General features: G+C 51.4%; 3 protein-coding genes across 11 annotated transcripts; 1 reads left to right on the top strand and 2 right to left on the bottom strand.

Moving 5' to 3' along the window:
• Window positions 1–202: 202 nt before the first annotated feature.
• Window positions 203–19,938, top strand: KHNYN (KH and NYN domain containing). Of its 6 annotated transcripts, XM_038544343.1 has the most exons (9): window positions 203–379; window positions 3,411–3,613; window positions 11,748–11,968; window positions 12,810–13,924; window positions 14,054–14,184; window positions 14,270–14,366; window positions 17,669–17,776; window positions 17,982–18,083; window positions 18,593–19,938. In XM_038544343.1, the coding sequence occupies exons 2-9, from the start codon at window positions 3,505–3,507 to the stop codon at window positions 18,846–18,848; spliced, it is 2,139 nt and encodes a 712-aa protein (XP_038400271.1). In that variant the 5' UTR covers window positions 203–379; window positions 3,411–3,504; the 3' UTR covers window positions 18,849–19,938. The 6 variants fall into 6 exon arrangements, with proteins under 6 accessions (XP_038400271.1, XP_038400274.1, XP_038400275.1 ...); XM_038544346.1 differs by lacking the exons at window positions 203–379; window positions 17,982–18,083; window positions 18,593–19,938 and adding exons at window positions 14,943–15,010; window positions 15,951–16,044 and having other exon boundaries at window positions 2,511–3,613; XM_038544348.1 differs by lacking the exons at window positions 203–379; window positions 3,411–3,613 and adding an exon at window positions 10,975–11,130.
• Window positions 7,434–10,722, bottom strand: CBLN3 (cerebellin 3 precursor). Its single transcript, XM_038544353.1, has 3 exons — window positions 9,678–10,722; window positions 9,254–9,373; window positions 7,434–8,917 (listed from the first exon to the last, which is right to left on the bottom strand). The coding sequence occupies exons 1-3, from the start codon at window positions 9,975–9,977 to the stop codon at window positions 8,720–8,722; spliced, it is 618 nt and encodes a 205-aa protein (XP_038400281.1). The 5' UTR covers window positions 9,978–10,722; the 3' UTR covers window positions 7,434–8,719.
• A 1,259-nt stretch (window positions 19,939–21,197) lies between the features above and the next one.
• Window positions 21,198–24,223, bottom strand: SDR39U1 (short chain dehydrogenase/reductase family 39U member 1). Of its 4 annotated transcripts, none has more exons than XM_038544350.1 (6): window positions 24,121–24,223; window positions 23,733–23,839; window positions 23,566–23,648; window positions 23,081–23,202; window positions 22,170–22,313; window positions 21,198–21,893 (listed from the first exon to the last, which is right to left on the bottom strand). In XM_038544350.1, exons 1-6 carry the CDS (start codon window positions 24,134–24,136, stop codon window positions 21,547–21,549), a joined length of 819 nt encoding a protein of 272 aa, XP_038400278.1. In that variant the 5' UTR covers window positions 24,137–24,223; the 3' UTR covers window positions 21,198–21,546. The 4 variants fall into 4 exon arrangements, with proteins under 4 accessions (XP_038400278.1, XP_038400277.1, XP_038400279.1 ...); XM_038544349.1 differs by having other exon boundaries at window positions 21,198–21,959; XM_038544351.1 differs by lacking the exons at window positions 23,566–23,648; window positions 23,733–23,839; window positions 24,121–24,223 and adding an exon at window positions 23,358–23,559 and having other exon boundaries at window positions 21,198–21,959.
• Window positions 24,224–24,640: the final 417 nt, after the last annotated feature.

Consider the following 24,640-nt stretch of genomic DNA (forward strand, 5'->3'; position numbering starts at 1 on the left):
TGGGGCCGAAGGCAGGCGCCAAACTGCTGAGCCACCCAAGGATCCCCTACTTCTTTATTTTAGAGAGAGCGCGTGTGTGGTGGGGGGAGGGGAGTATCTCAAGCAGACTCCACACTGAGTGTGGAGGTTGACGTGGGGCTTCATCCTAGGACCCTGAAATCACGACCTGAGCCAAAAGCAAGAAGCAGATGCTTAACTGACTGTGCCACCCAGGTGCCCCTCACCTGCCCAAACTTCTGTTCAGCACTGGCAGGGGTATGGAGTGGCAAGAAGGAAATGTCTTCCCGGAGAACTCTGCAGTTCGTGTGTACACTGTCATTCATATCCATGGAGCACCTACTATGTGCCAGGCCCTGTCCAGGTGTGGCGTGGGTAGCAGGTAATGAATCTCTGCCTCTTTGGTATCCACACTCAGTGAGGGTGACGATTCAACAAGCAAATACAGGGCAGTAAGAGAGAATGTGAGAGGAGCTTGTGGCTCAGGCGCCTGGGATCTCAGTGCCTCTTTAAAAAAATTATTTATTTATTTATTTATTTATTTATTTATTTATTTATTTATTCCTAAGAGACACAGAGACATAGAGGGAGAAGCACGATCCTCACAGGCAGCCGGATGTGGAACTCGATCCCTGGACCAGGATAACGCCGAGTCAAAGGCAGACGCTCAACTGCTGAGCCACCCAGGCACCCTCCTACCTGCTTTTTAAAGATTGCCCAAGAATCTTTGGGACATGCACCAGTTTTAACTTAGCTACTAAATCCAAATGATAACAGTAACTTACATGTACCAAGTACTTGCTTTGTGCCAGGCACTGGTCTCAGTGTTTCCAAACCCTGTGGAGTAGATACAATTATTTTTTCCATTGTACAGAGGAAGAAAATGAGGCACAGAGAAGTTAAGTCATGGAAGGTCACGGTGTGGCTACTAAGTGAGAGGCTCTTGTGCCACCATCTTAACAACTATGCTCACTGCTTCTCACGCGAGCATACTCACTTGGTTGCTAGAGTTAATCGCCTCTATCTGCCTTCAATCTGTGGCCTCACCATCTTGCATTAATGTGTTATAGTGTCAGTTAAGATTTCTCCAATTCAGGTTGGTGCAGATTAAGACGCTTTACAAACTAAAATAGGTCCCGATTTCCCTTGGGTGGGTCTAAGAACGACTTTTTAAGATATTTATTCATTCATTCATTCATTTATTCATTCATTCACAAGAGACACATGGGGGCAGAAACATAGGCAGAGGGAGAAGCAGGTTCCTCCTGGGAGCCGGACGTGGGACTCGATCCCAGACCCCACGATCATAACGTGTCTGCCAAAGGCAGACACTTAACCACTGAGCCACCCAGGTATGTGGTCGTGACAAATTTTGACTTGAAAAAATCTGAGGTGTGATGAGAAAAACAGCAATTTTGAATTGTTGCTTGGGCATTTCACTGTATGACCACCCTGCTCATGCCCAGAGGCTCGGCCATTTTCAAGGATCAGGGCTTAGGATGCCGCCTCCCCAAGTTCCTGCTTTGCTTTTCCTGGGACACCTATGAAAATAACCACTTAGAGTTGAGCCCATAAACATTTTAGTGACTTCCGTGCCAACCACCTTGTGAATAATAGGGGTTTATTACCCTGCTCTCTACCTTCTGCTCATTCACTCAGGACCAGGGACAGATGATTGCTCTTCCCTTGCTTCATTGTGTGCCCCCTCGCCCAATTCTGGGATTTTTTAAAAAAGATTTTTATTTATTTGAGACATATATATAGAGAGAGGGAGAGGGAGAGAATGAGTGGAGTGAGGGGCAGAGGGAGAAGCAGATTCCTGCTGATCGGGGAACCTGATGCAGGACTCGATCCTGAAACTCCAGGATTATGACCTGAGCTGAAGGTAGACACTCAATTGACTGAGCTACCCAGGCCCCCCAATTCTGGGATTTGAAAGTCATAAATTTTGTGTCTTTACTTCCTTTGTGTGTCCTGTGCTGAAATCACACCTTCAGTGAAAATGGCCCTGGGGTTTTCACTTACCTCGGGTGAGAGCTCAGACGGGGAAGGGGCTAGCTACCTGCCTAGGATGCCTATGTGGGTGGCTTGTGCCTCCTCATTCAGCAAGTCATAAGCTGCATATTTTTAATTAATACTCCAGCTCCAGGTCCCCCAACAGAGGATGGTGCTACTTTCCCTCAGCTAGTACCTGGTGCTACTTTGTAAGCCTCCACATTATTGGAGATGGTGAAAATGAAGCAGGAGAGTTTGCAGTGGCTGTGTTGCCAAGCATCTCAAAACCCACGCTAAGAAAGTCTTCTGAGACTCCCCCACGCCCCATCCCGTACAGGGCTGTGAGCAGTGAAGTTCATTTAGATAGATCACTATGGCAGTCCCAGTGTGGAGAATGGGCGGAGGGAGGTGAAACTGGAGAAAGGCTTTGGGGAGCTAGGGCATCTGGGTGGTGCAGCCTGTTAAGCATCCGACTCTTGATTTTGGCTCAGGTCATGATCTCAGGGTCAGGAGATTGAGCCCTGCATCAGGCTCCATGCTGGGTGTGGAGCCTGCTTAAGATCTCTCTCCCTCTCCCTCTGCCCCTCTCTCACCTAAAAAACAAAACAAAACAAAAAACAAGCAAGCAAGCTTTTGGGAAACTCCACCTGGGAGATTCGTAGTTTGAGCCAGGGTGAATGGAAAACAATGGATGGAACCCATGGGTGTAAGTGATCGGCTACTGGGGAAAGGGAGAGGGAAGAAGGGAAGACAGTGGTTAGGGCTGGGTTAGGGCAACAGGGAGATTCCATTTACAGAGAATAGACACGCAGAGAGGACAGATCTAGGGAGGAAAGTCGATAATTTTAGGTTGACTTTACGGTGGGATGTTCAATGTATAAGTCTGACATTTAGGAGGGAGATAGGGGTAGAGAGAATGAATGTGGAAGCCATCAGCACATGGATGGGAATTCAAACTTTTGGGGGTGTGTCAGGACAGAAGGGATCTTAGGGCAGAATCTTGAGGAAAACCAACATTTAAGACATGGGCAGAGGTAGAGGAGCCTGAAAAAGAAACTGGAGACCAGGTAGAGAATAGAGGGCAAGCCCAGAAGGCGTGGATAGTCAGGGAGACTGGTGCAGAGTTCTAGTAGTAGGGTGTGGTCAACAAGGGCAAATGTTAGGGAGAGCCTGAGTAACAGAAGAGACGAGGACGTGTCCATTTACTTAAGTGACATGGAAGTTGTGAGTGACCAGCAGAGAGCAGTTTAGGTGGAGCAGGAAGGCCACAGTTGACTTAAGAGGTGAGAAACTGGTGAGCATAGTTGACTCCGACTTTAAAGGGGAGGAGAGATGACGCCAACCAGTTGAGGGGCATATAGAGCCAAGGATAACTATAGACCTCCACTTATTTCCATACCCGTCTTTTTCTCTTTCAGATTTAAGATACTTGAGTCTCTTTAACAACTGCCAGGTAGGGGGAGAAAGAGAGAAGTTGCACCTGCAAGAGAGAAGTGAGGAAAAGAAGAGGGGATGTTTGGAGGAAGCGAGTTCCATGACTGGTGCATACAGATGGCTGCCCTGACAAGAAGACGGACACGTCTTCTACTGAGCCAGATAGGAGGAAGCAGAGAGGAGAATGGTGAGTTTCTAGATATGGTGGTGGGAAGAGTTCCTGTTTGGGGTTTCTGTTTCTTCTGTGAAGTAGAAAGAGGGGCTGTCTGCTGCTGACAGTGAGGGCAGAGTTGGGAGGTGTAAAAGGTTTAAGGAGAGAACAGAAGTCTCTGGATGCAGAGGAGGATAAAGAGAAATACCTGGTAGAGGAAACCACAGAAGACTTGCTTGGAGGCTTGAGGACCAGGGGTGGCTGGACACCATGAATTTAGATCTACAGCATATCTTTCAGTGGTGGGATTTTTCTGCTGCAATCAGTTGCTGGGATGTGGGCACAGGGAAGTAGGATAGCTGGATTCTATTAGGATCCTTAAAGTCTGAGGAGTTTTTGTACCTGGAGATAAACACTAACCACCATCCGTGCTTTATTTGTTGTTTATTTACCTCACAAACCTACTTTAGCAAAATTGTCTAAACATTTAAACCTGATTGATATGCCCAATAAATCAAAATAGACATATTTTACAAATTAAATTATTTAAACTTTGATTGTAAACTTAAATCTTTGTATATATTTATTTATTTATTTATTTATTTTTTTTATTTTTTATTTTTTTCCAGGCCGCCTCCCTTCTTTGTATATATTTAGATAAGATCACCAGTATAATGTATTAACTGCTCTAAAAGCATTATTTTGGTAAAGCACACACATCTTACAAGGACCATGACATTTATCACACCTATACTTACACTTATCATAAAAATGTGTCTGTAGACTCAAGAGATGGACACTATTTCAGTTTATATATTCAAAAAAGAACATTATCTCAGTGCAAATGAAGTTTTTTATTACTAATCAACAAATACCTGGTTGGGATCACAATCGGATCACATAAAATGACTAAAGTCTGAGCTAGTGCTTACCTTGTGTAGTGTGGAGATTTCTCAAGCCCACACTTTTTCCATGTGATTAGTGTTTTTTTTTTTTTTTTTTAGATTTCATTTATTCATTCATGAGAGACACAGAGAGAGGCAGAGACATAGGCAGAAGGGGGACGCCTCTGTGGCTCTGGTTGAGCATCTGCCTTAGGCTCAGGATGTGATCCTGGGGTCCAGGATCGAGTCCCGCATCGGGCTCCTTGCCGGGAGCCTGCTTCTCCTCCCTTTTCCTGTGTCTCTGCCTCTCTCTCTCTCTCTCTCTCTTTCTCTGTCTCTCATGAATAAATAAAATATTAAAAAAAAAAAAGACATAGGCAGAGGGAGAAGCAGGCTCTCTGTGGGGAGCCTGATGCGGGACTCGACCTGGGATCGAGCCAAAGGCAGTTGCTCAACCACTGAGCCACCCGGGTGTCCCTCCATGTGATTAGTGTGTTGTAGCTGGATGCTTTTCCTTTAGATGATTCCATCTATAAGTTTAATGACTAGGATATTCCAAAAATGTCCATGCCCTGATCTCTGGAAACTTGAATTATGTTTCACAGTAAAAGGGACATTTTCATATGTAATTAAGCTTAAAATAGGGAGACTATCCCGGATTATCTAGGTGAGCCCCGGATTATCTAGGTGAGCCCAATCTAATCACATGATCACATAAAATCAGAGAACTTTCTCCACTGAAGTCAGAGACATGGATAGGACAGGGAAATTCAAAGTGTACAAAGGACTTGGCCCAACACCGTTGGCTCAAAGATGGTGGGTGCCAGGGACCTTAGTCCTCCGGCCATAAGGAACTAAACTGTAAATGAGCTTTAAAGTGGGTTCTTCCCCTTCAGCAAGGAAGGCAGCCCTTGCTTTTGACCTTATGAAACGGCAACTAGAGAATCCAGTCATACTCTGCTGGACTTCTGACCTACAGAAAACTGTGAGATAATTGCTACGTGTTGTGTTAAGCAGCTAATGTGTGGGTGATTTGTTACACAGCAATGGAAAAACAATACAATAACGTCATTGTCATTATTTACAAATTTATGTAGCCCATTTGCACTTTCAAAAACATCTAGTTGTTTTCCCCTCAATATGCAGTTTCTTCTTCTTCCTCATTATAAAACTCCTGATGAAAAACAAAACAAAACAAAACAAAAACAAAACAAAAAAAAACCCCCAAAACCTCCTGATGTTCAGCTGAGCATGGCTGCCTGGAATAGACTCTACTTCCTAGCCTGTCTTTCTAGCCTGGTGTGGCCAGGTGTGACTAAATTCTAGGCAGTGAGAGGGATACACCTTTCAGAAGGCTTCTATAAAGGAGAGTGGTGTGCCCTTTCTTCCTTCCTCCTTCCTGGGGGGCTGGAAGGCTGATGTAATGGCTGGAGTGCAAGGAATCATTTTGGGCCATGAGGACAGCATGCTAAAGTTGGTAAAACGGCAAGAAGGGAAACTCAGCTGTGATCATCATAAACTGCGAGCCAGCCCTAGACTCTTTATTTGCAAATTCTTCTATGTGAGACAGAAACAATCTTTCTTGGTTAAGCCGTTATTATTTTGCGTTTACTGTTACTGCAATCTCATTGTAATTAGTATTGTACTATAGAGGCTCCCTTTCCCAGGAGATGATGGGTCAAGTTTGAGCTATGAGCAGTTATCTTTTGGATGTTTGGCTAATTCATCATCTTGCAACACACTGTTGGACTCCCTTTCTTCCTAGTTGTAATATATGACCAGATGGTGCCAATCAGTCTTCTTCATTCTTGATACAGTTCCAACTTTCTCTGGAATTACTCACAGCTCTATGTTCACCCCTTGCTACTTAAACAGATAAGAGAAATGAGTGTGCCTTATGAAGAGATAAAATGCCTACTATATTTATACTCTTCTACTTATCAGAATTAACTAAAAATACACTATTATATTTGTTCTTTTCCACTTGGTATATTAACTATCTTTTTGCACACTTTATAGTGACTTTTTTCTTTTTGAATATTGCTACAGAGTACGGATTTTAAAAATTCACTTGTTCCAATTAATTATATTATTTCATTTTTTATTTTTTAAGATTTTATTTATTTATTTGAGAGAGAGAGTGCATGCGAGATCAAGCAGGGTTGGGGCAGAGGGAGGGGAAGAGGGCAGGAGCAGACTCCCCATAGAGTGGGGAGCCTGAGGCGGGGCTTGATCCCAGGAACCCGACACCATGACCTGAGCTGAAGGCAGGAGCTTAACCAACTGAGCCACCCAGGCACCCCTATTATTTTCTTTTGATGATCAAATTGTCACAACATGTCAGGTGGGAGCATTTTAAGACGGATTCCTGTCTTTTCAGCTCTCCCTTATATAGTTTAAAAAGTATCCTTGCTTTCTGTCATTGACATGTTCCTTTTTTCTTTTAAAGATTTTATTTATTTATTCATGAGAGAGAGAGAGTGAGAGAGAGAGAAGGGAGACCAAGGCAGGGAGAAGCAGGCTTCCCATGTTGCTGAGAGCCTGATGCGGGGCTCCATCCCAGGACCCTGGGATCACAATCTGAGCTGAAGGCAGATGCTAAATGGACTGAGCCACCGAGACACCCTAACAACATGTTCCAAACCTAGAGTTATTTAAGACATGGAGCTATTCTCCAAGGAACACGGAGTTCTTTTTATTCATTTGTTTGCTTGCTTATTAAAGATTTTTAGTTTTAAGTAATCTCTACACCCAATGTGGGGTATGTACCTACAACCCTGAGATCAAGGATCCTATGTTCCACTGATGGAGCCAGCCAGGAGCTCTGCCCCCTGAGTTATTTTAAGGGTGAATAATATTTGAGGTGCTAAAATCTAGGTGCTAAGAATGCATATCAGATTTTTCCTGATGTATGTTGTTTCCAGGCTGCTTTAGCGACATTTGAGAGAATTATTTCTTTTGAAAACCACAAATTCACATTGGTATTTCCTATTTAATGCAAGCATTACTAATTTCCTTTTTTATTTGACTTGAATATGCAAGTTTACATTTATCTTCTCAACAACATACCTGCTTGTATCCTGTAACCCCTGATCCAAATTGTAATGGCATCTTGTCTCTTCAGTGATCCTGCAGTTTCCCATTGACCATCATTCTCTAGTTGCTTTACTGATAGGTTCATCCATACTGGGAGAACGGGACAGCATGGTAAGACAGAGAAATTTTATAATACTGGCAGGAGAGCATTTGAAGGGATGAGTCACATCCAAGATGGTGGGAAGTTTAAGAAGGAGGACAAGGCAGCACAAATCAGGAGAAAGAAGAGAGTCTGAGGGATAGTCTGGAGCAGGTACAGTGAAGGTAGCTGAGAGAGCTGGGAGGACGGAGGTGGCTGTCAGAGTATGGAGTGGCTTAAATTCAGATCACAAAGGTGGAGCAGTTCTGGGTGGTGGCCTTGTCACTGACATGTTCCATGCCTGGAGATCTATACTTGCTCATGTATGACTTTCTACCCCTACCCCCAGCTGTCTAAAGAAGCTCAGTACACCCACTCTTGGCTAGAGCAAACATACACACCCCATGTCGTGGATGGGGAGGGGAGGGCCAGAGTCCATCTGGAACCTAGAACAGATAGATACCTGGCTTCACTGCCTGCTGGCTGCCCCAATGTCAATGAAACACGTATACTGTGTTCAGGCTGGGCACAAGCTCTTCCTGCCCCACTGGCCACAGGCTCTGGGCCACTCTGTGGCCCTCCCAACTCTTCTGCTGCCTTAGCCCAATGGTGCTGGCTCAGCTTCTGATTGTGCTGGCCAAGATCTGTGATGCTTGGCACACCTCATAGGAAGGAGCCTGCAGGCTACACTGAGGCTGGTCCATCTGGGCCCCTGTGGGGGCCTGTCAGGCTCACCTGTGCCACCTGTCCCCAAATAGCACTGAGCAGAAAGCTGGGGGTGGAGGAACAGGAAGAGCAGAGTCTGCAAAGTAGCACAGGCCTCCCTACCTGCCAAACCCTGCAGGCACAAAGAGATGCAGTGGGAGCCTGGGGGTGGGAGGGGAGGTAAGAGGGGCCAGGTCCCCAGACACCACAGCTCTAGTCTTCACCTTGGGTGTTAGGCACAGGGTCCCATGCAAGAAGGTTGAATATAGGCAGCCAGAGGGAACCTCTCTTCTTCCCCAAAGATGCTGCTTTAGGGGCAGGAGAGGACAGAAGTCAGAGGTCAGGGGTTAGATTCTGGTCCTTGAAAGGCTTGAACCTTTAGAGTGGGAAAATGAGGAAGCCAGAGAAACTCGAATATTTCCAGCCACCCAGTAGGTTCCCCCGACGCAGGCGCAGGGACACCCGGTCCCCGGGGTCCAGGGGCAGTAACACGGAGCTGGTGGCTGCCTCTCGAGTCACATCAGGGTCGTTGGCAAAGGCTGAGATGACAGGCCATGTGTTCAGCATCAGGCTCACCTGGGGAGGTGAGTCCAGTTAGCTCTTCTCCGCAGCCCTCTTCCCAAGACCCCACTTTCCCAAGGTCTTCTTCTTTTCTCAGTTCTTCTTTTCTCAGGAACTTTTCACAGTTCCCAAGGGCTCAGTACAATCTGGTAGGAGGGCTGAGAGGTGGTCACTGTTGGACTCTACTTCCTCCACCCTCGCTGCTAGGCTGGCCCTTTCCTCCCTTGTTCCTACCCGCTTCCTCCCCACCCCATCAATGGAGGGTCTACCTATGAGTCAGCTGGACTCCACTTATTCCCCCTCCCTCTCCTCCCCTCCTGACCCACGACAGGGCCCCAGCACACAGGTCACCTGGACAGTTTGGCGGTTGTACACCTTCACCACATGGAACCGGAAGCTATAGACACCACGGACAGGGGCCACGAAGGAGCCTGAGGCGCGGTCAAAGCCACCACCCTCGTTTACCAGGACCTGTGGGAAGTAGACTTTGCTGAGTAGGGTTCAGGAAACCACTAGGTTGTGGAGTGGGGCAGTGAGTAAGGAAAAGAAAGGGTGGCAAGGAGATAAGAACAGGGAGGAATGCACAGATTCAAACGAAATGGTGAGAAAGGACAAGGTGGGATGTGGGTGGGAGTGTAGGGAAAGGAGCCAGGCAGTAGGGTTGAGGGGCAGCTGGTTGCAGAAGGGGACTTTTCCCTAAGAGCAAAGTGGTTTTGGGCGGTGGATTCCAGGTCCTTATAGGTTGTCTGGACAAGGGCAAGGGCAAGGGGATTACCTGGTCAAAGTAGATGGCTCCACTGGTGCCATTGCTGATCTCTCCTGCTGGCTCATGGTGGTGGCTGCGGACTGCAGCAAATGCCACTCTTCCGGGGGGTGCCTCTCCCAGGGCTGCTCCCCCAGGCCCTCCTGCAGCTGCTCGGCCAGGCTCACAGACCACCAGACACTCGCCCTCCAGCAGGACAGGCTCTGCCCCCTCTTGGGCCCATCCACACCCTAAGGTCAGGAGCATCAGTGCCAAGGGCACCCTGGGGCTGAGTAGGAGACCTGGTAACCAGTGTCGCTTTGCTCCCAGCATGGCCGAGGGGCTCTGTGACCCACAAATCCTCTTGTCTCCTGCCCCTTCTTGCTGTTCCTTTCAGTTCCCACTTCCCTCAGACTCTCACTACCTTAGCTCCGCCCCTCAGCCCTCTCTCTCTGGGGCTCCGTGTTCCCTGGGCTCAGCATCTCTCTCCATACCTCTCTGTGCCCCACGACTCTGTCTGTCCTGCTTCTCTCTCCTGCTGTCACTGCAGTTCCCTCCTCCTTGGCAGGGTATGAAGTGACAGCAGCAGTTGGGCTCCAGGAGGGAGAGGAGGGATGAAGCAGCCATTCAGGAGGGCTACAGCCAGAGCCCAGGGCAGCCCTTCTGGAGGGCTCTGAAGGCGGCATCTGGGACAAGAGAGAACTTGCTATGCATCTAACAGTGTACATGTGCCTATTGGAATGTGTGTGTGTGAGTGTGCACGTGTGCACAAGACAGCCCTACAGCCCCTTCTTTCTCCTTGTTCCTCCTATCTATCTTCAAAATCCCTCACTAGTCAACAGCCCTCTCCGTGGCCCCTTTCTGGGGCTGGAAGAAAGTGGGCGCCCTTGTCTTTTCCCTACAACTGTCTGGGTGGAAAGTGCTTGGGCCAACGGTATCCGTATCTTGTGACCGTGGGCCAGTCTCTTCCTCTCTTTGGTCTTCCACATCTTCATCTGAGGGTACTGGATTAGTCCCTTTAAGGCCCTCTTCGCCTCCAGCTCTCAACGAGCGGTTCTTCTCTCCCGAGAAACAGCGGCTCAGAACGCACGAGAAACCGGACTGACAGGCAGAGGCGAGCCGCTCAGGCAGGCTGGGAGGTGGAGCCCGCGGGCACTGCGGGCGAGTGGGCGGGGCGGGGCGGGGCCGGGGGCGGGGCCGAGGCCGGGGGGCGGGGCCGGGGCGGAGCCCGGAGGCTGGCGCGCGCTAGGGCCCGGAGCCGGCCCAGGGCGGGGGTGGGGGGTGGGGGTGGGGGGGGGCCTGGCTGACTCCACCCCGGGCCAGGAAGTGACTCAAAAAGCTGTTCGCGACGTGCAGACCGGTCCCCGTTGGGGGAGGACTCCGAGAGGGCCCGCCCAGATTCTGCCCCGTCCCGCCCTTCTCCGCGGGGCCTGCAGGCACCGGGCGGCGCCGGCGGGACCGAGGCCCGAGCGGGCGGCCGAGCCGGGTAGGCGCGCTCTCCCCCGCGCCGGGGCTCCGGGAGCCGAGCCCGACGCCCCAGGGCCGAGCGGCCGGGGGGAGGGGCGGCCGGGGGCGGCGGCTGTGGGCGGCTCCCGGCCCGGCCCCGGGGCCCGGGCGGGGCCGGAGCGCCACCGAGACGGGCTGCGGGCCGCGGAGGGAGGGGGCGGTGGGAGGGGCTAGAACCCTGGAAATGGCAGACCGGGGGCTCCGGAGGACTTGCCAAGTCAAGCCCCAGATCCGTGCGTAGGAGGCCGCGCTGGACCCGGAGACTGCGGAGACCCCGAGGAGAGGAACAGTTTTGTCATCTGTGCACTTCTGGCCTCCGGACCGAGCTGGAGCCCCCCACTCTTCCCGCTTGGGGCTGTGGTCAGCCTTTTCCAAAGGCCAGATGCCCATCCCTAGTAGGCAGCCTTGTGTGCTCAGGACTTCCTCTCCGGAGAGAAGACTCGGTTCTGGATAATCTGACATTCCCTTCCTAGACGGACCCAGGTTGTTTACTAGATTGGTGACTAGGTGCGACCTGTTGATAGCTGCTGTAGGCCGGGAGAGCAAAATTTGGTTTGAGGGGATGAGGAGGCGCTGAGCTGGCTTCCCTCCTTCCAGGGCTGGGTGGCCAGGCAGCCATGCCTACCTGGGGGGCCGGCTCCCCGTCCCCTGATCGCTTTGCCGTGTCTGCGGAGGCTGAGGACAAGGTGCGGGAGCAGCAACACTACGTGGAGCGTATCTTCCGCGTGGGGATGAGTGTCCTACCGAAGGACTGTCCCGAGAACCCTCACATCTGGCTGCAGCTGGAGGGCCCCAAGGAGAACGCCAGCAGAGCCAAGGTGAACACCCCTCTCTGACCCTTCGGGAACAATGACTCCCTCCCCCACACAGAGCCAGAGGAGAGGAGGGGCTGCTGGGGAGGATCTCTCCACTCCTTGGTTGTCTTACTGGCAACCTCAGTGGCTCTGAGCTTTGAGGGACTTTGCAAATCTGTATTTATCTGGAGTTTTGGTTTCATTTCAGCCGTGTTGAGCCAGGTTCTGCCAAGACTTAGACAGGTGATTCCACTCAAATCAGCTGTGCTGTTTGGGAGATTGGAGATAATCCAGTTGGGCAAGCAGGCCCTACCAAGGAATTCACTGGGGGATGGGAGGCCAGGCCGCATTGCTTCCTTCCACCAGAGGTTCCAGTACAGCTCCACCACCTACCAGCCCTGTGGGGGAGTCTCCCATTTCCTTATCTATGAAATGTGAATAATTGCAGTGTCCACCTCATTAGGCTTACTGTGAATGGGATAAAGCATGAGTTCAGCAAAAGTTAGCAATGACAATCATTATGGTGGAAATAAACAATACATATACGCATAAATATTTAGAGAGACAGCCTCGTTAATTATATTCAGTTAACTATAATAGTATCTCAAATTGAGTCAAGTTCTAAATGGAAGTATGAACCATAGACTATCAGCTAAAAATGAAAAGTAGATTCTTGATCCCTTTTTTAATCCTTACCTTTTTCAGGATCTGTGGGGCTCCATTGCTCTGTCCAGGCTTCCTGGAACTTGGTTGGGGGCGGGGGTGCAATGGGCTTAAAGAGGCTACTGGGCCATGTAGAATTCCAGCAATCTCCTTTTTTCCTTTCGTTCTCCCCCCTCCCCCCACTCCTCCATTGCTCCCCTAGGAATTCCTGAAGGGTCTTTGCAGCCCGGAGCTGCAGGATGAAGTCCACTACCCACCCAAATTGCACTGCATCTTCCTGGGAGCCCAGGGCTTCTTCCTTGACTGTCTGGTCTGGAGCACAACAGCTCACCTGGTGCCAGGGCCGCCCGGCTCGCTGATGGTCAGTGGCCTGACCGAGGCTTTTGTCATGGCTCAGAGCAGAGTGGAGGAGCTGGTGGAGCGGCTGAGCTGGGACTTTCGGCCAGGGCGAGCCCCTGGAGCCTCTCAGGGTGCTGGCGTGCTGAGAGACTTCTCTGCCCTGCTGCAGCCCTGTGGGGATGCCCACAGAGAGGCCCTGCTACAGCTGCCCCCGGCTGTCCAGGAGGAATTGTTGAGCCTGGTGCGGGAGGCATCCAGGGGGCAGGGGCCCCATGCACCACCCCTCTGGGATAGGGGGAGCCCAGGCCCACTGGGTGCTCAGTACCAGGGAGTCAGAGCTCCCTTGAGTGAAGACAGGGAGTCCGTGGACCCTGGACCTATGGGGTGGCGAGAGTCAAGGGGTGAGAGACATGTTATGGAGAAGGAGGGAGGGAAGCAGGGTCCTCCCAGGGCGATGGATTTGGGGTGGAAGGAGCTGCCTGGGGAAGGGGCCTGGGAGAAAGAAGGGGCTTTCAGATCACAGTCAGAAGGAGGAGTGCCAGGGCAGGTAGGACCTCTGACAGCAAAGGCCCTCGGGCAAGAGGGGATGCCTCAGGACAGAGGAAGTTCGTTCTGTGTCCAGGGTGAGCCTTCTGGGGCCCAGGGCCCCTATCAGAGGGCAGCTCAGCCCCGGGGAGCCTCCCTCCTCCAGCGGCTACACAATGGGAGAGCCTCACCCCCAAGGGTGCCTAGCCCTCCGCCTGCACCCGAACCCCCATGGCACTGTGGGGACCGAGGAGACAGGGGAGACAAGCAGCAGGTGGTGGCTCGAGGTCGTGGGTCTCCATGGAAACGAGGCACTCGAGGGGGCAACTTGGTGACTGGCACTCAGCGTTTCCAGGAGGCCCTGCAGGACCCTTTCACCCTGTGCCTCGCCAATGTGCCTGGCCAGCCGGACCTCCGTCACATTGTCATCGATGGCAGCAATGTGGCCATGGTGTGAGTACCCCGGTGGGCCTGAGGATCCTGGGGAGGGGGAATGCTACAAGCAGTGTTGCTGACCTTGGGGACATGGGCCGCGAGGCCCCTGCTCTGGGGCCCTAGAGTGCTGACCCCTTCCCACCGCAGGCATGGCCTCCAGCACTACTTCTCCAGTCGGGGCATTGCCATTGCTGTGCAGTACTTCTGGGACCGGGGTCACCGTGACATAACTGTCTTTGTGCCTCAGTGGCGCTTCAGTAAGGATGCCAAGGTCAGAGGTGAGTTGGGCCTGGTCTTTTGTAACCTGGGAGAGGCCCCGCTTCAGCTTGAGGATAACCCCGTTGTGCTCCTCTGTTTCTCTAGAGGGCCACTTCCTGCAAAAGCTGTACTCGCTCAGTCTGCTCTCCCTCACTCCCTCCCGAGTCATGGATGGCAAGAGGATCTCCTCCTATGACGATAGGTACTTGCTTCTCTCCTGGCCCCAGTCTTGAGTTTCAAGGCCCCTCCCACGGTGGGCGCCTGGGGGAGAGACAGAAGCTCCTGTCTGTGCTGTGTCTAAGCCTGGGTAACGGGAAAATGGCCAGTTATTCCTCCGTGTGCCTGTACGAATGGGCCAGTAAACCTGCCCTGCAGGCGCGATGAGGCAGGTGGTAGACAACTGTGTTGGCCCATTCATTCATTTTTCATTCATCAAACTGAGTGATGTCTTGTATTTATGTTAGCTGGTGACGTAAGTAACTGACAGGTACCTTCTTACAACACAGATTTCCAAACACGAAGAGAAATTCCACAACATTCTGGCAGCACCAGAGTAAACATTCAAAATCACAAGTCAAATGAAGAGACACAAGCCATGCATGCTAAGACTGTACAAAACATGGTCTAATAGAAAGATCACTGAACTTAGACTTCCTAAGACTTAGATCTTAGGAAGATCTGAATTTGAGCCCCATATTGTACTATTCATTGACTTGGCCTGTGGACACCAGTCTCTTAGTGGGCTAACTTTTTTTATCTCTGGGTCCTCTTCATGCAGTCACCCTCCTTGTGAATATCAAAAGGAGCAAGCCAAAGAGCTTGCCTCACTCAAGGTGCTAGGCAAGGGTACAGTGATATTTCTTTTCTTTTTTTTTTTTTTAAGAGTACAGTGATATTTCTTAACTGTTCACTTACCAATCAAGTGTGGTAGTGAGTTGCATCTCTCATACAGAATTAGAGATACAGGGTAAGAGAGTTTACTCTCTTGACCAAGGTTGTTACGTGGCAAAGGAAAAGTGAGAACTTAAAGATGTCAAATTGTTTAAATGAAAAATACAGGGCACATTCCCTCCGCTGGGTACACACCCAGTGTGGGGAATGAGCAGAATTTAAAGATTTTATTTGTTTATTTTAGAGATAGGGAGCGTGGGGAGTGGGGGGGGGTAGGGTGGGGGAGCAGAGGGAGAGGGAGAAGACTCCACGCTGAGTGCAGAGCCTGATGCGGGGCTCTGTCCCATGACCCTGAGATCATGACCTGAGCCGAAATCAAGATTGGACGCTTAACCGACTGAGCCACCCAGGCACCCCAGACGTGGGCAGATTTTAAAACCTTGAGAGCTTGTTTGGAGGTTCTAGCAGGGGAGCGCAGCTACTCGTATACCCTTGACCGAAGAACGGTCCTCCTCTATCGGGGATGGTCGTCCTCTTCGACCGAGCGCGCAGCTTCGGGAGGGACGCACATGGAGCGGTGAGGGAGGAAGGGGACACCCGCCTAGCCAGCCAGATCAGCCGAATCAACCCTGGCGATCAATGGGGTGACAGATGTCACAGCCAGATCGCCCTCACATCCAGATTTTAAAACCTAATTAACAAGTTAAAATCTTTTACAACTACAAGTTCTTTATTCTCTAGGATTTTTAGTGTTAAAGAAGAGACTAGTTTTCAAACTGTAGTGATGATATATTTTATCATTTTTGAATACTTAACTTTTTCTCCCTAACAAGCAAATGGTATTCTATAAAAAGGCAGTTCACTTTCTCCCACTGCTCTTCTGTTTTATGTCTAGATTTCACAGATTATCCAAGATATGGAACCTTTCCACACCAGCACTGACACAGAATTGAAACTGAAGAGCGAGTCAGTTGTAATGAATTTTAAAGGCACGTGTCTGTACAGTTATGTAGGTCCCAGTAGGCAGACAGCACAATGTGAATTTGGAATTTTGTCTGGTTACAATGGGTGACACAGTGGTGCGTGGCATAGGCTCACTGAAAGAGTACAGCTGAGCAACAGATGATATAACACGATAGCAAAATACCCTTAACCTGCAAATACCTTTTGTATATTGTACGATACCATGTACATTTATATGTCATGTCCTTCATTTGTTTCCCAGACAGAAACTCAGAACCAGACATCTGTTACCCTGAATCCTGATCACTAGTCTCCTGTATGCCACACTATCTTTCAAATACCACCTGCTCACTTAGCAGCTAGCAGTAGGCACATGGCCTGCAGCAGGAGGTGGGGATGCTGGGAATTAGGGAGGGCCTGATCATCGACTTCAGACCCCACACAAACCCTGAACCAAACACAGTGGCAACTTGGAGGACAGAGAGCCCCCCTTCTGGTTTTGTGGGAAGAGAGGGATTGGCCAGTTTTTGTTGATTGATGACAACAGTCATCATTGATGATTGTTGATTGATGGGCTGGATCTTTTTTTTTTTTTTAAGATTTTTACTTATTCATGAGAGACAGAGGCAGAGGGAGAAGTAGGCTCCCTGCGGGGAGCCTGATGTGGGACTCGATCCCAGGATCCCAGGACCCCGGGATCACGCCCCGAGGCAAAGGCAGATACTCAAGTACTGAGCCACCCAAGTGCCCCCATCTTTTGGTTTCTGAACCTGTTAAAAAAAAAAAACAAAGACCCCCATCCACTGCCTCATGAGTCCTATCCCAGTTTCGTGGAATTAGAATTACTAAAGCGGGGTCGAGGCATCTCTCCCTGGATGATTTAAGAGCTCCCTGGATGAATCTGTTCATCAGTGAGGTTAGGGAAACACCTCCAGATAGAGGGAATAGTTTGAGAAACATGGTGGCAGTCAGCACAGGACATGTTTGGAGAACGGGGTGTTATCTGATCATTGATCTTGGCAGGGTTGAGAGTACATTAGGAATATCAGGAGAGAAAAGGCTGTAAGGGTGGCTCCAGCTAGGTTCTAGAAGGCCTCAGCTTCCAGGCCTGGGCATATGGACTTTGTTCGGCAGATAAAGGGCAAGCAGGGCAGAGGTTTGTTTAGGGGAAGTCAGGAAAGACTGGAGGGTGGTAAATGGTTGGGGTCAGGGGATCCCCTTCTCAGGAGACTCTGCAGTGTCTCAGCTGCAGTGTTCAAATAGCTCTGAGTAATGGTAGGAATGGAGAGGAAAGGGTAGAGTGGAAGGCTTTTCAGAGGGAAAACATGATGGACTTGTGACTGACTGGTGGGGCAGAGTGGAAGACAGAGCTGGGGCCAGATCTCATTGTCTCTCACTAATGAGGCACAAAGTGTTGGGTGGAGGATTGTGGTGGGTGGAGGGGATGCCATTGGGACACAACACTGGATTCGTCTTTGTTTCCTCTTTAACCTGTGGCACCTGAGTCTGGCAGTCACGTGGTGGTTGGGTCAAGGTGAGGTGGGAGGGGGCAGATCTCCATCCCCAGAAGTAGGTTATGGGAGCTGATAATATTCTTTGGGGTTGGGCCCTTGGAGAATCCCAGAACGGCTGCTGTGATTTTTGAGACAGGTTCATGGTGAAGCTGGCTGAAGAGACCGATGGGGTCATTGTTTCCAATGATCAGTTCCGGGACCTTGCGGAGGAGTCTGAGAAGTGGATGGCGATCATCAGGGAGCGGTGAGGGAGCCCTCCCCTGAGGACAGGGCGCATAGTCAGATCTTTCTCTAAACCGGTTCTGCTCTGCCACTGGGTGAAGACTGGGAAGGGGCTCGATATTATCTGGAAGGATGGTGGCCAGTAGACGGCTGGTGGTGCTGGTGGCAGCTGTCTGGGAGGCTCATAAGGGCCCCTCTGTGATCATACACTGTCTCTCTGCACCCAGCCTGCTGCCCTTCACTTTTGTGGGAAACCTCTTCATGGTTCCTGATGACCCATTAGGGCGAAATGGCCCCACGCTGGATGAGTTCCTGAAGAAGCCAGTCAGGTAATGCCCCAGGTTCTCCTAGGCAGCCCCCAGCCCTGGCCCTCTGTCTGCAGGTTCCTTGCAGACCTGGAGACTTGGGAGGCAGTGTGACTTCATCTGGGCCACTAATTCTGTAGTGGTTCCAGTTGCCGTGGGCTTGGCCTTTAACCGCTTTTCAGGAAATCCTGACGTAGGCCCTCTTGGCTGGGAGGGAAGCTTCCCCTAATCTGTAGTTTTGGTGGGTTATTTGGAAGAGGGTTGCTTTTACTTACAGTCAGTTGAATTTATTAGCACACCGTCTGCTGGACCATTAAGTAAGCAATCAATGTTTTAGACTAGAGCTAGATCCTAATAGTGACAGGGCTTCCCTTCAGTGGAGAAGTGGGTTGATACTGCCACTCAGTGGTCAGCTGGGGGAACTTCAGGACTGTGTTTTGGTGTCCCCAGCCCCTGCTCCCAAGCCAGGAATCGCCCAGCTGAGCCCTTCAGGATGCTCATCCGCTCTTCTTGTTCCCTCTGCTTCTTCCCAGGGCACAGGGGGCTTCTAAGGCTCAGCATCCTTCCAGGGGCTTCACAGATCACGGTCAGCAGCAGCAGCAAGGGAGAGAGGAGGAGGAAAAAGGCAGTGGTGGTATTCGCAAGACCCGGGAGACAGAGCGGCTCCGGCGTCAGCTGCTGGAGGTGTTTTGGGGCCAGGACCACAAGGTGGACTTCATCCTGCAGCGGGAGCCATACTGCCGGGACATCAACCAGCTCTCAGAGGCCCTGCTGAGCCTCAACTTTTGAGCCTCACCTGCCCGAGTGGCTGCCACCCCATCAGCTCTAGCCTGGCCCAGCTCAGCTCTTTCTGTGAGGGTCCTTGTGCTGCTCAGACCCTGACCTAGACTCACTCTGAGTTGGTGTGACTTGATTTCATCTTGAGTTGGGACCTCAGATAGCTCTCAGGAGGTTCTGCTCAGCCTTAACTTGTTGACCTTGCCGTACAGGGTTTCTGTAGGGAGTGGGGGCCCACTGGGAAGAGCAGGTCCTGAAGATGGGGACCACCAGCTCCTCCTTCAGACTGAATTTGGAATGGAGGCTGAGGTGGGTAGCAAACGAAGAGCAGGTGGCAAGGAAGCTAAGCCTTTCCTTCCCCTGGCTGTGGCTCTGGATGGCCACGGGGACAGGTTTCTTCCCAGGCCTGGCTGGGCTCCTGCGTGCATTGAACGGGATGCTGGGCCCCGGGGAGGGTAGTGTTATGGGGTCTGGGTCACAGTGGGGCAGCAGGGAGCTGGTGGAGAAGGCAGAGGGAGGGAGACTTGGCTTCTGGTCTCAGCTATGTCTGTCTGTGACCTTGATGGAGCTGCTTGGCCTTTACTTCTGCCTGTAAATCAGGGGTAGAAGTGGCGGCTGGGAAGAGAAATAACATAGAGGAAAGCTCCTTGGAGGAAAGTTACTTGCATCAAGTCTCAGGTGTGTCTGTCTGTGGCTGTACAGGCTGCCTAACCAAAACCTCTTTCCCAGAGCTGAGGATCCTCTGTCCCCAGGGCCCAGGCCCTAGATTTTAACACTGCGTCCTCAGTATAACGTGCCCTATAATGGCTGCGTCCCTTTTGGGCAATCCCCCAAATCCACATTTACAAAACAGTTAATTAGGGGTGACTGTTTGCATTACCAAAATACTCTCAGGGTTCCTATAAATGGCAGCTCTCCTGTTGCATTCAAGTGTTTACAGATGAACGAATGTGTCAGAAAGTCCCTGGTTAGATGCACTTGTTGAAGTGTTGAGTGTTCACCAAACTGATGAAGCCATGCTCTGCAATGACAATGTTAATGTGATCTGACCCCAGCATTTTCTTTACAGAACACATGTTCCATAAACTGAGCCCCACTTCTGCTTTGTGTGTGTGTGTTTGGGGGTGGGAGGGTTTATAGAGGTATATGGAGATGAACCAATTTTCTGGAAAGTGAAAACCAAAGAATCCCAAGTTGGAAGGTACCTGACTGGCCACCAGATCAACCACTGTCACAGAAGGACTTTGCCTCTCCATCCTGATTCCTACATCCTGTCCTTTATCTGCTTAAACTCCTGTGCCAGGAAACTGACTACCTCCAAGTTGTACAATTTCATCTGTGGACAGTATTGGTCAGTAGACCTTCCTTTAGCACAGCCCCCCACTGTACTTTTCTGTGACCTCTACCTTTGAGGCCAGTCCTTCCCTCAGGAACAATGCAGAGCCCACCAATTTCCTGAAGAGTCCAAGATCAGATAAAGAAGTAGGACAGGTGCCCCTGGATTCTGTACTGTCTGGGCTCTGCGGTAGATCCCTGGACATGGTCCTTTTCAGGCTGTGACTTCTCCCTGGGTGGCACAGCAAGTTGAGTACTGCCACCTCAGTTCTTCACTCTAGCAACTAATGTGGGGAGCTGGATGACAATGGAGAGAGTCTCAGGGTCCCAGTGTCTTCACCCTTCCTCCCCAGTGGTGTTTTACACCACTAGCCTGTACTGACCTGAGCTGGGGGCAAGTGTGTTGGGAAGAAGCTAGTTAGGAAGTGACAATGACTCAAAGAGCCCATAGTCCTCTGGGAAGAAAGGAGATTGGTTAATATGGCCCAAATTTGGGCTAGGGAAACTACTGGTTAAGTTATGGCAGATAACCAGGGCAGTAGGCCAGGGGTATCCTCTGCCCTTTTGTCCTAGGGACCCTGAATGCCTAAGTGGCCTCAATCAGATGAGAGGTAAGTCCTAAGCATCTTATAGACAGGGATGTTGGCTTTGTCCTACCGCAGCTTGATGATCTAGGAGACCAGCGTGTGATTGCTTTATCAATTCACTGCTGTTCAGTGAGATTGAAGGCTGTTCTAGACTGGGGCCTTGTCTCTTCCTCTGATGGTACCCTAATGACACTGTGTGGATTAAGTATGCAGGGTGACCAGAGAACCTACTGGAAATGGATCATCATTTCTCTCATTTTCTAGTCTCCACCTTTATAACCTCATGCCCTGGATTTATTACCAGCTCTTGGCAATGGAGGAACCAAGAGAGAGAGAGAGAGATGTTGTCCATTAGAACATTCAAAACCCCATGTAGAGTCATCTGGCATTTTCTTGGACATAAATTCCAGGAGAATCTAGGCCAGAGAGGTGAACTGAAGCCTGTGAGATAATTTATCTTTATTGTCTCAGTCGCAGAACATTTTCTACACAACACAAAGGATAACTGGGATAGTAATGGGACATGTAGGGAAGGGAAACCAAACTTGGAAATTCTTTTAAAAGGAGTCAAGAGGTTAAGGACCCAATTTGAGGAGACTGCAACCTTGAGACAGTGGACAATCAGTTAAATAAGGTGGAGCAACAGAGCAATGAGGAGGAGGGCAGGGTGAGGAACCCCTAAGAACCAGATAGTTTCAGGTCTCAGAGGAGTACCTGAACCTATTCAGTCTGTAACCAGCAAGCCTCTGTAGAAGGACAGGCTGCAGGCCCTGCCAGGAGCCTCCCACTTAGGCTACGACTTCCTTCAAAGCAGCCCCCAACTCTGGGAAGGAATACCGGTAGCCAGAGGCGAGTGTCTTCCGTGGGACCACCTTCTGGCCCTCCAGCAGCATGATGGCACGCTCTCGCCCAAAGACAGCTTGTACCACCATGCCGGGGAGAGGAATGAAGGCTGGGCAGCCCAGGGCGGCACCCAAGGCCTTGGCAAACTCAGCATTTGTAGTGGTGGGGGCTGGAGCCACTCCATTCAGGACCCCTTGCACGTGGCTTGCTTCAAGTGCATGGACCAGGATTCCTGCCAGGTCCCGGATGTGAATCCAGGGGAAGAACTGGTGGCCCGAGCCGATGGGGCCCCCTAGGCCCAGGCGGAAGGGCAGCAGCATGTGATGGATGGCACCACCCCCACGGCCCAGCACAACCCCTAGAGCAGGCAAGAGGGAGGATGCAGGAGGCTCCTCAGCCAATGCCAACTTAGCTCTGTAGCAGCTGAGGGGTGTGGCTCTCTGGGGCCTTCGGTCCTCCCACCTGCAGGCTGGCCAGAAATGGCAGCCTCTAATCATTCTCTGAAAGCTCAGCTCCCCCACTCCCCCCGCCCAGGGAAGACATTCCAACCCCGGCCCCTGGTTCTCACCGGAGCGCACCACCACCTGGCGTGTAGACTCTCCAGGAAGCTTGGCTGCAGCTTCCCATTTGGTTACCAGGTTGGAGAAAAAGTCAAAATCCCCTCCTGGGCTGTCCTCATCATACTCCGCAGTCAGGCTGGGTTGGTAGTAAGCTGCCGGTGGAACAGCACTGGTTTGCCCCAGTGTCCTTGGTCCTGGCTGGCTTTTTGCACCCGATGTTCCTCGCCCCCCTGGGATCTTCCCATGGGAAGACAGTGCCTTATTTTTCCCTTTGAGCTACTCCATGGGTTGACCTGTTCTTGCCCTGGGGTAACTTATCTTTAGTTGCAGGGCTAAGCTGAGGGGCTGCTAGAGTGTAGTGGTTAAGAGTAAAGACTTGGGGGCCAGGCTGCCTGAGATTTACTCTTAGCTCCACCATTTATTAAGCCTGTGACTTCAGGCAAGTTATATAACCTATTTGCATCTTTAAAATGGGAATAATAACAGTAGCTATCTCATAGGGTTCTTGTGAGGATTAAACACTGTCATATGTGTAAAACACTTAGAATAGAGGCTGATATATATTCTAAAATTGTTTGTAATTATCTAGTCTCAATGGTGAAATACAAGAATCAGGAGTTCTGTTCCTGAAGAACTGTGGTGTGACAAGTCCTCCTGTGCAGGGACTTGGCAGCAGTTGGGACTTTTTCAGGCATCGGGAGCAGTGCCACTATCCCCTCTTCCTCTAGAGATCCCCGTTTCTCAGTGAAAGTATGCAAAGGCCTGGAGAAATATGCATGGATTGAGGGCCTAGGAAATTCCTATGCTTGGATAAGACCAGTGCTCTGGGATATGCACAGCTAGAAGAGCCTGAGCTAGCCCCTCACTGTGCAACCTCTCTTCCTCTGGCTAATATAAAGGGTGGTGATTTGGGACATACCTACACCAGTGACTAAGACCCAGGCCTGAGGGGGTTGAGGGGCCTTGTTGATGGCTCTAGCCAGTATCTGGGTGGTCTCCAAGCGGCTGCTGAGAACCTCTTTTTGGAAGGTTTCATTCCATCTGCAGGAGAAACAAGAGGGAAATAAGCCACTAAATACATTCTTGAACATATCCCTTCCTCTTTCCCTGGGGCTCATCCAGACCCATTTCTAGCAAACCCCTGCCTTGTGGCTTAGAGAAATGGTCCATCTCTCCTGAAGAAAGAAAAGGTATACGTTTTGGGCATCCTGAGTATAAGTGAGGATGAAAGTCAACAGCTGAGGGCAGGAGGGCAGGAGGGTGTGGAGGGAGGAGCGGGGAGCGATGCGTGGTTCGCAGTAGTTTCGTTCTCAATCTGACATTCTCCAGGGCTCCCGGTTCTCATCAGGGTCACGCCGTCCTCCCCCTGCTCTGAAGGATCTCCGCTCCAGGGCCCCGGCTGACCTTCGGAGGGGGTTGAGGATGTTCTCCCCGGCCAGGTTGACAGCCGCCTCGCAGCGGGGCAGCCCCGACGTGGCGAGCTCATCCTGTTAGAGAAAACGCAGCGCTCTTCTGTGGGCGGGGGCGCCGCCAAGCCAGACCTTCCCACGGCTTCCGGAGGACGGACATACCCACGTGATCCGACCGGGCCCGGGCTTTCGGGAGACCAAAGTCACTTCGTGGCCCCTGGCTCTCAGCAGCTGGGTCAGGGCCGTCCCAATGAAGCCCGTCCCGCCACCTGACCAGAAAATACAAAGTATTTGTTCTCTCGGGGTCGCCCTCCGTCCCCGCATCCGGCCCCCTCCTCTGCTCCGCTCCTCCTCGCCCCCGCTCGCGGTGCTGAGGAGACTCGGGGCCCTGGGACTGGGGAGATTCGGCGTCTTGAGGCAGGAGGCCAAGGCCGGTGCACGATCGCCCGAGCGCGGGTCAGCGCCCTCCCTCAGAACGCGCCTCCCACCTCCCAACCTCGGTCTCAACCTTTCCGCGAAGCCGCCCCCGGCCCTTCCCGCCCTCCCTCACCCACAAGCACCCGCATAGCGACCGGGACCTAACGCGCCTGCGTGTTAGGCAGATGTGGAGGGCGGGGAGGGGGGAGGCCCCAAGCGTGGCGGCGAAGGCGACCTCTGTGCGCATGCGTCGGTGGGCAGCGCGCTCCAGGGAGGGAGGGGGCGGGCGGGATTGGGAAGGGGCGTGGCCCCGCCCGGCGACCCGGAAGGATTCCCGGAGGAGGCCGCGGCGTCGCCCTGGGGCGGCGGGGGCGGGCGAGTGGGCGGAGGAAGGAGGGAGGCGGGCCGGGGAGGGAAAGTTTTAGTGGAGAAACGGAACGAAACAGCAGCCGCGACCGACCCGCGGACCGGAAGCCTGTCGGCTCAAAGCGTCGGAATCTGGGTCGGTCAGTAGCGAAGCCAGAGAATCCGTCTGCCCGTGCTACGGATTTCTTTCGACCCGGCCTCTTGGTTTATCGCTTCTCCCTCTTGGAAGGCTCCTTCCCGTCTTCTAAAGTTCCCCTCCTGTAAAATAAGGCAGCTCCAGCCCTTCT

The sequence above is a fragment of the Canis lupus genome, chromosome 8 (genome assembly GCF_011100685.1).
Source record: "Canis lupus familiaris isolate Mischka breed German Shepherd chromosome 8, alternate assembly UU_Cfam_GSD_1.0, whole genome shotgun sequence".
NCBI lineage: Eukaryota > Metazoa > Chordata > Mammalia > Carnivora > Canidae > Canis > Canis lupus.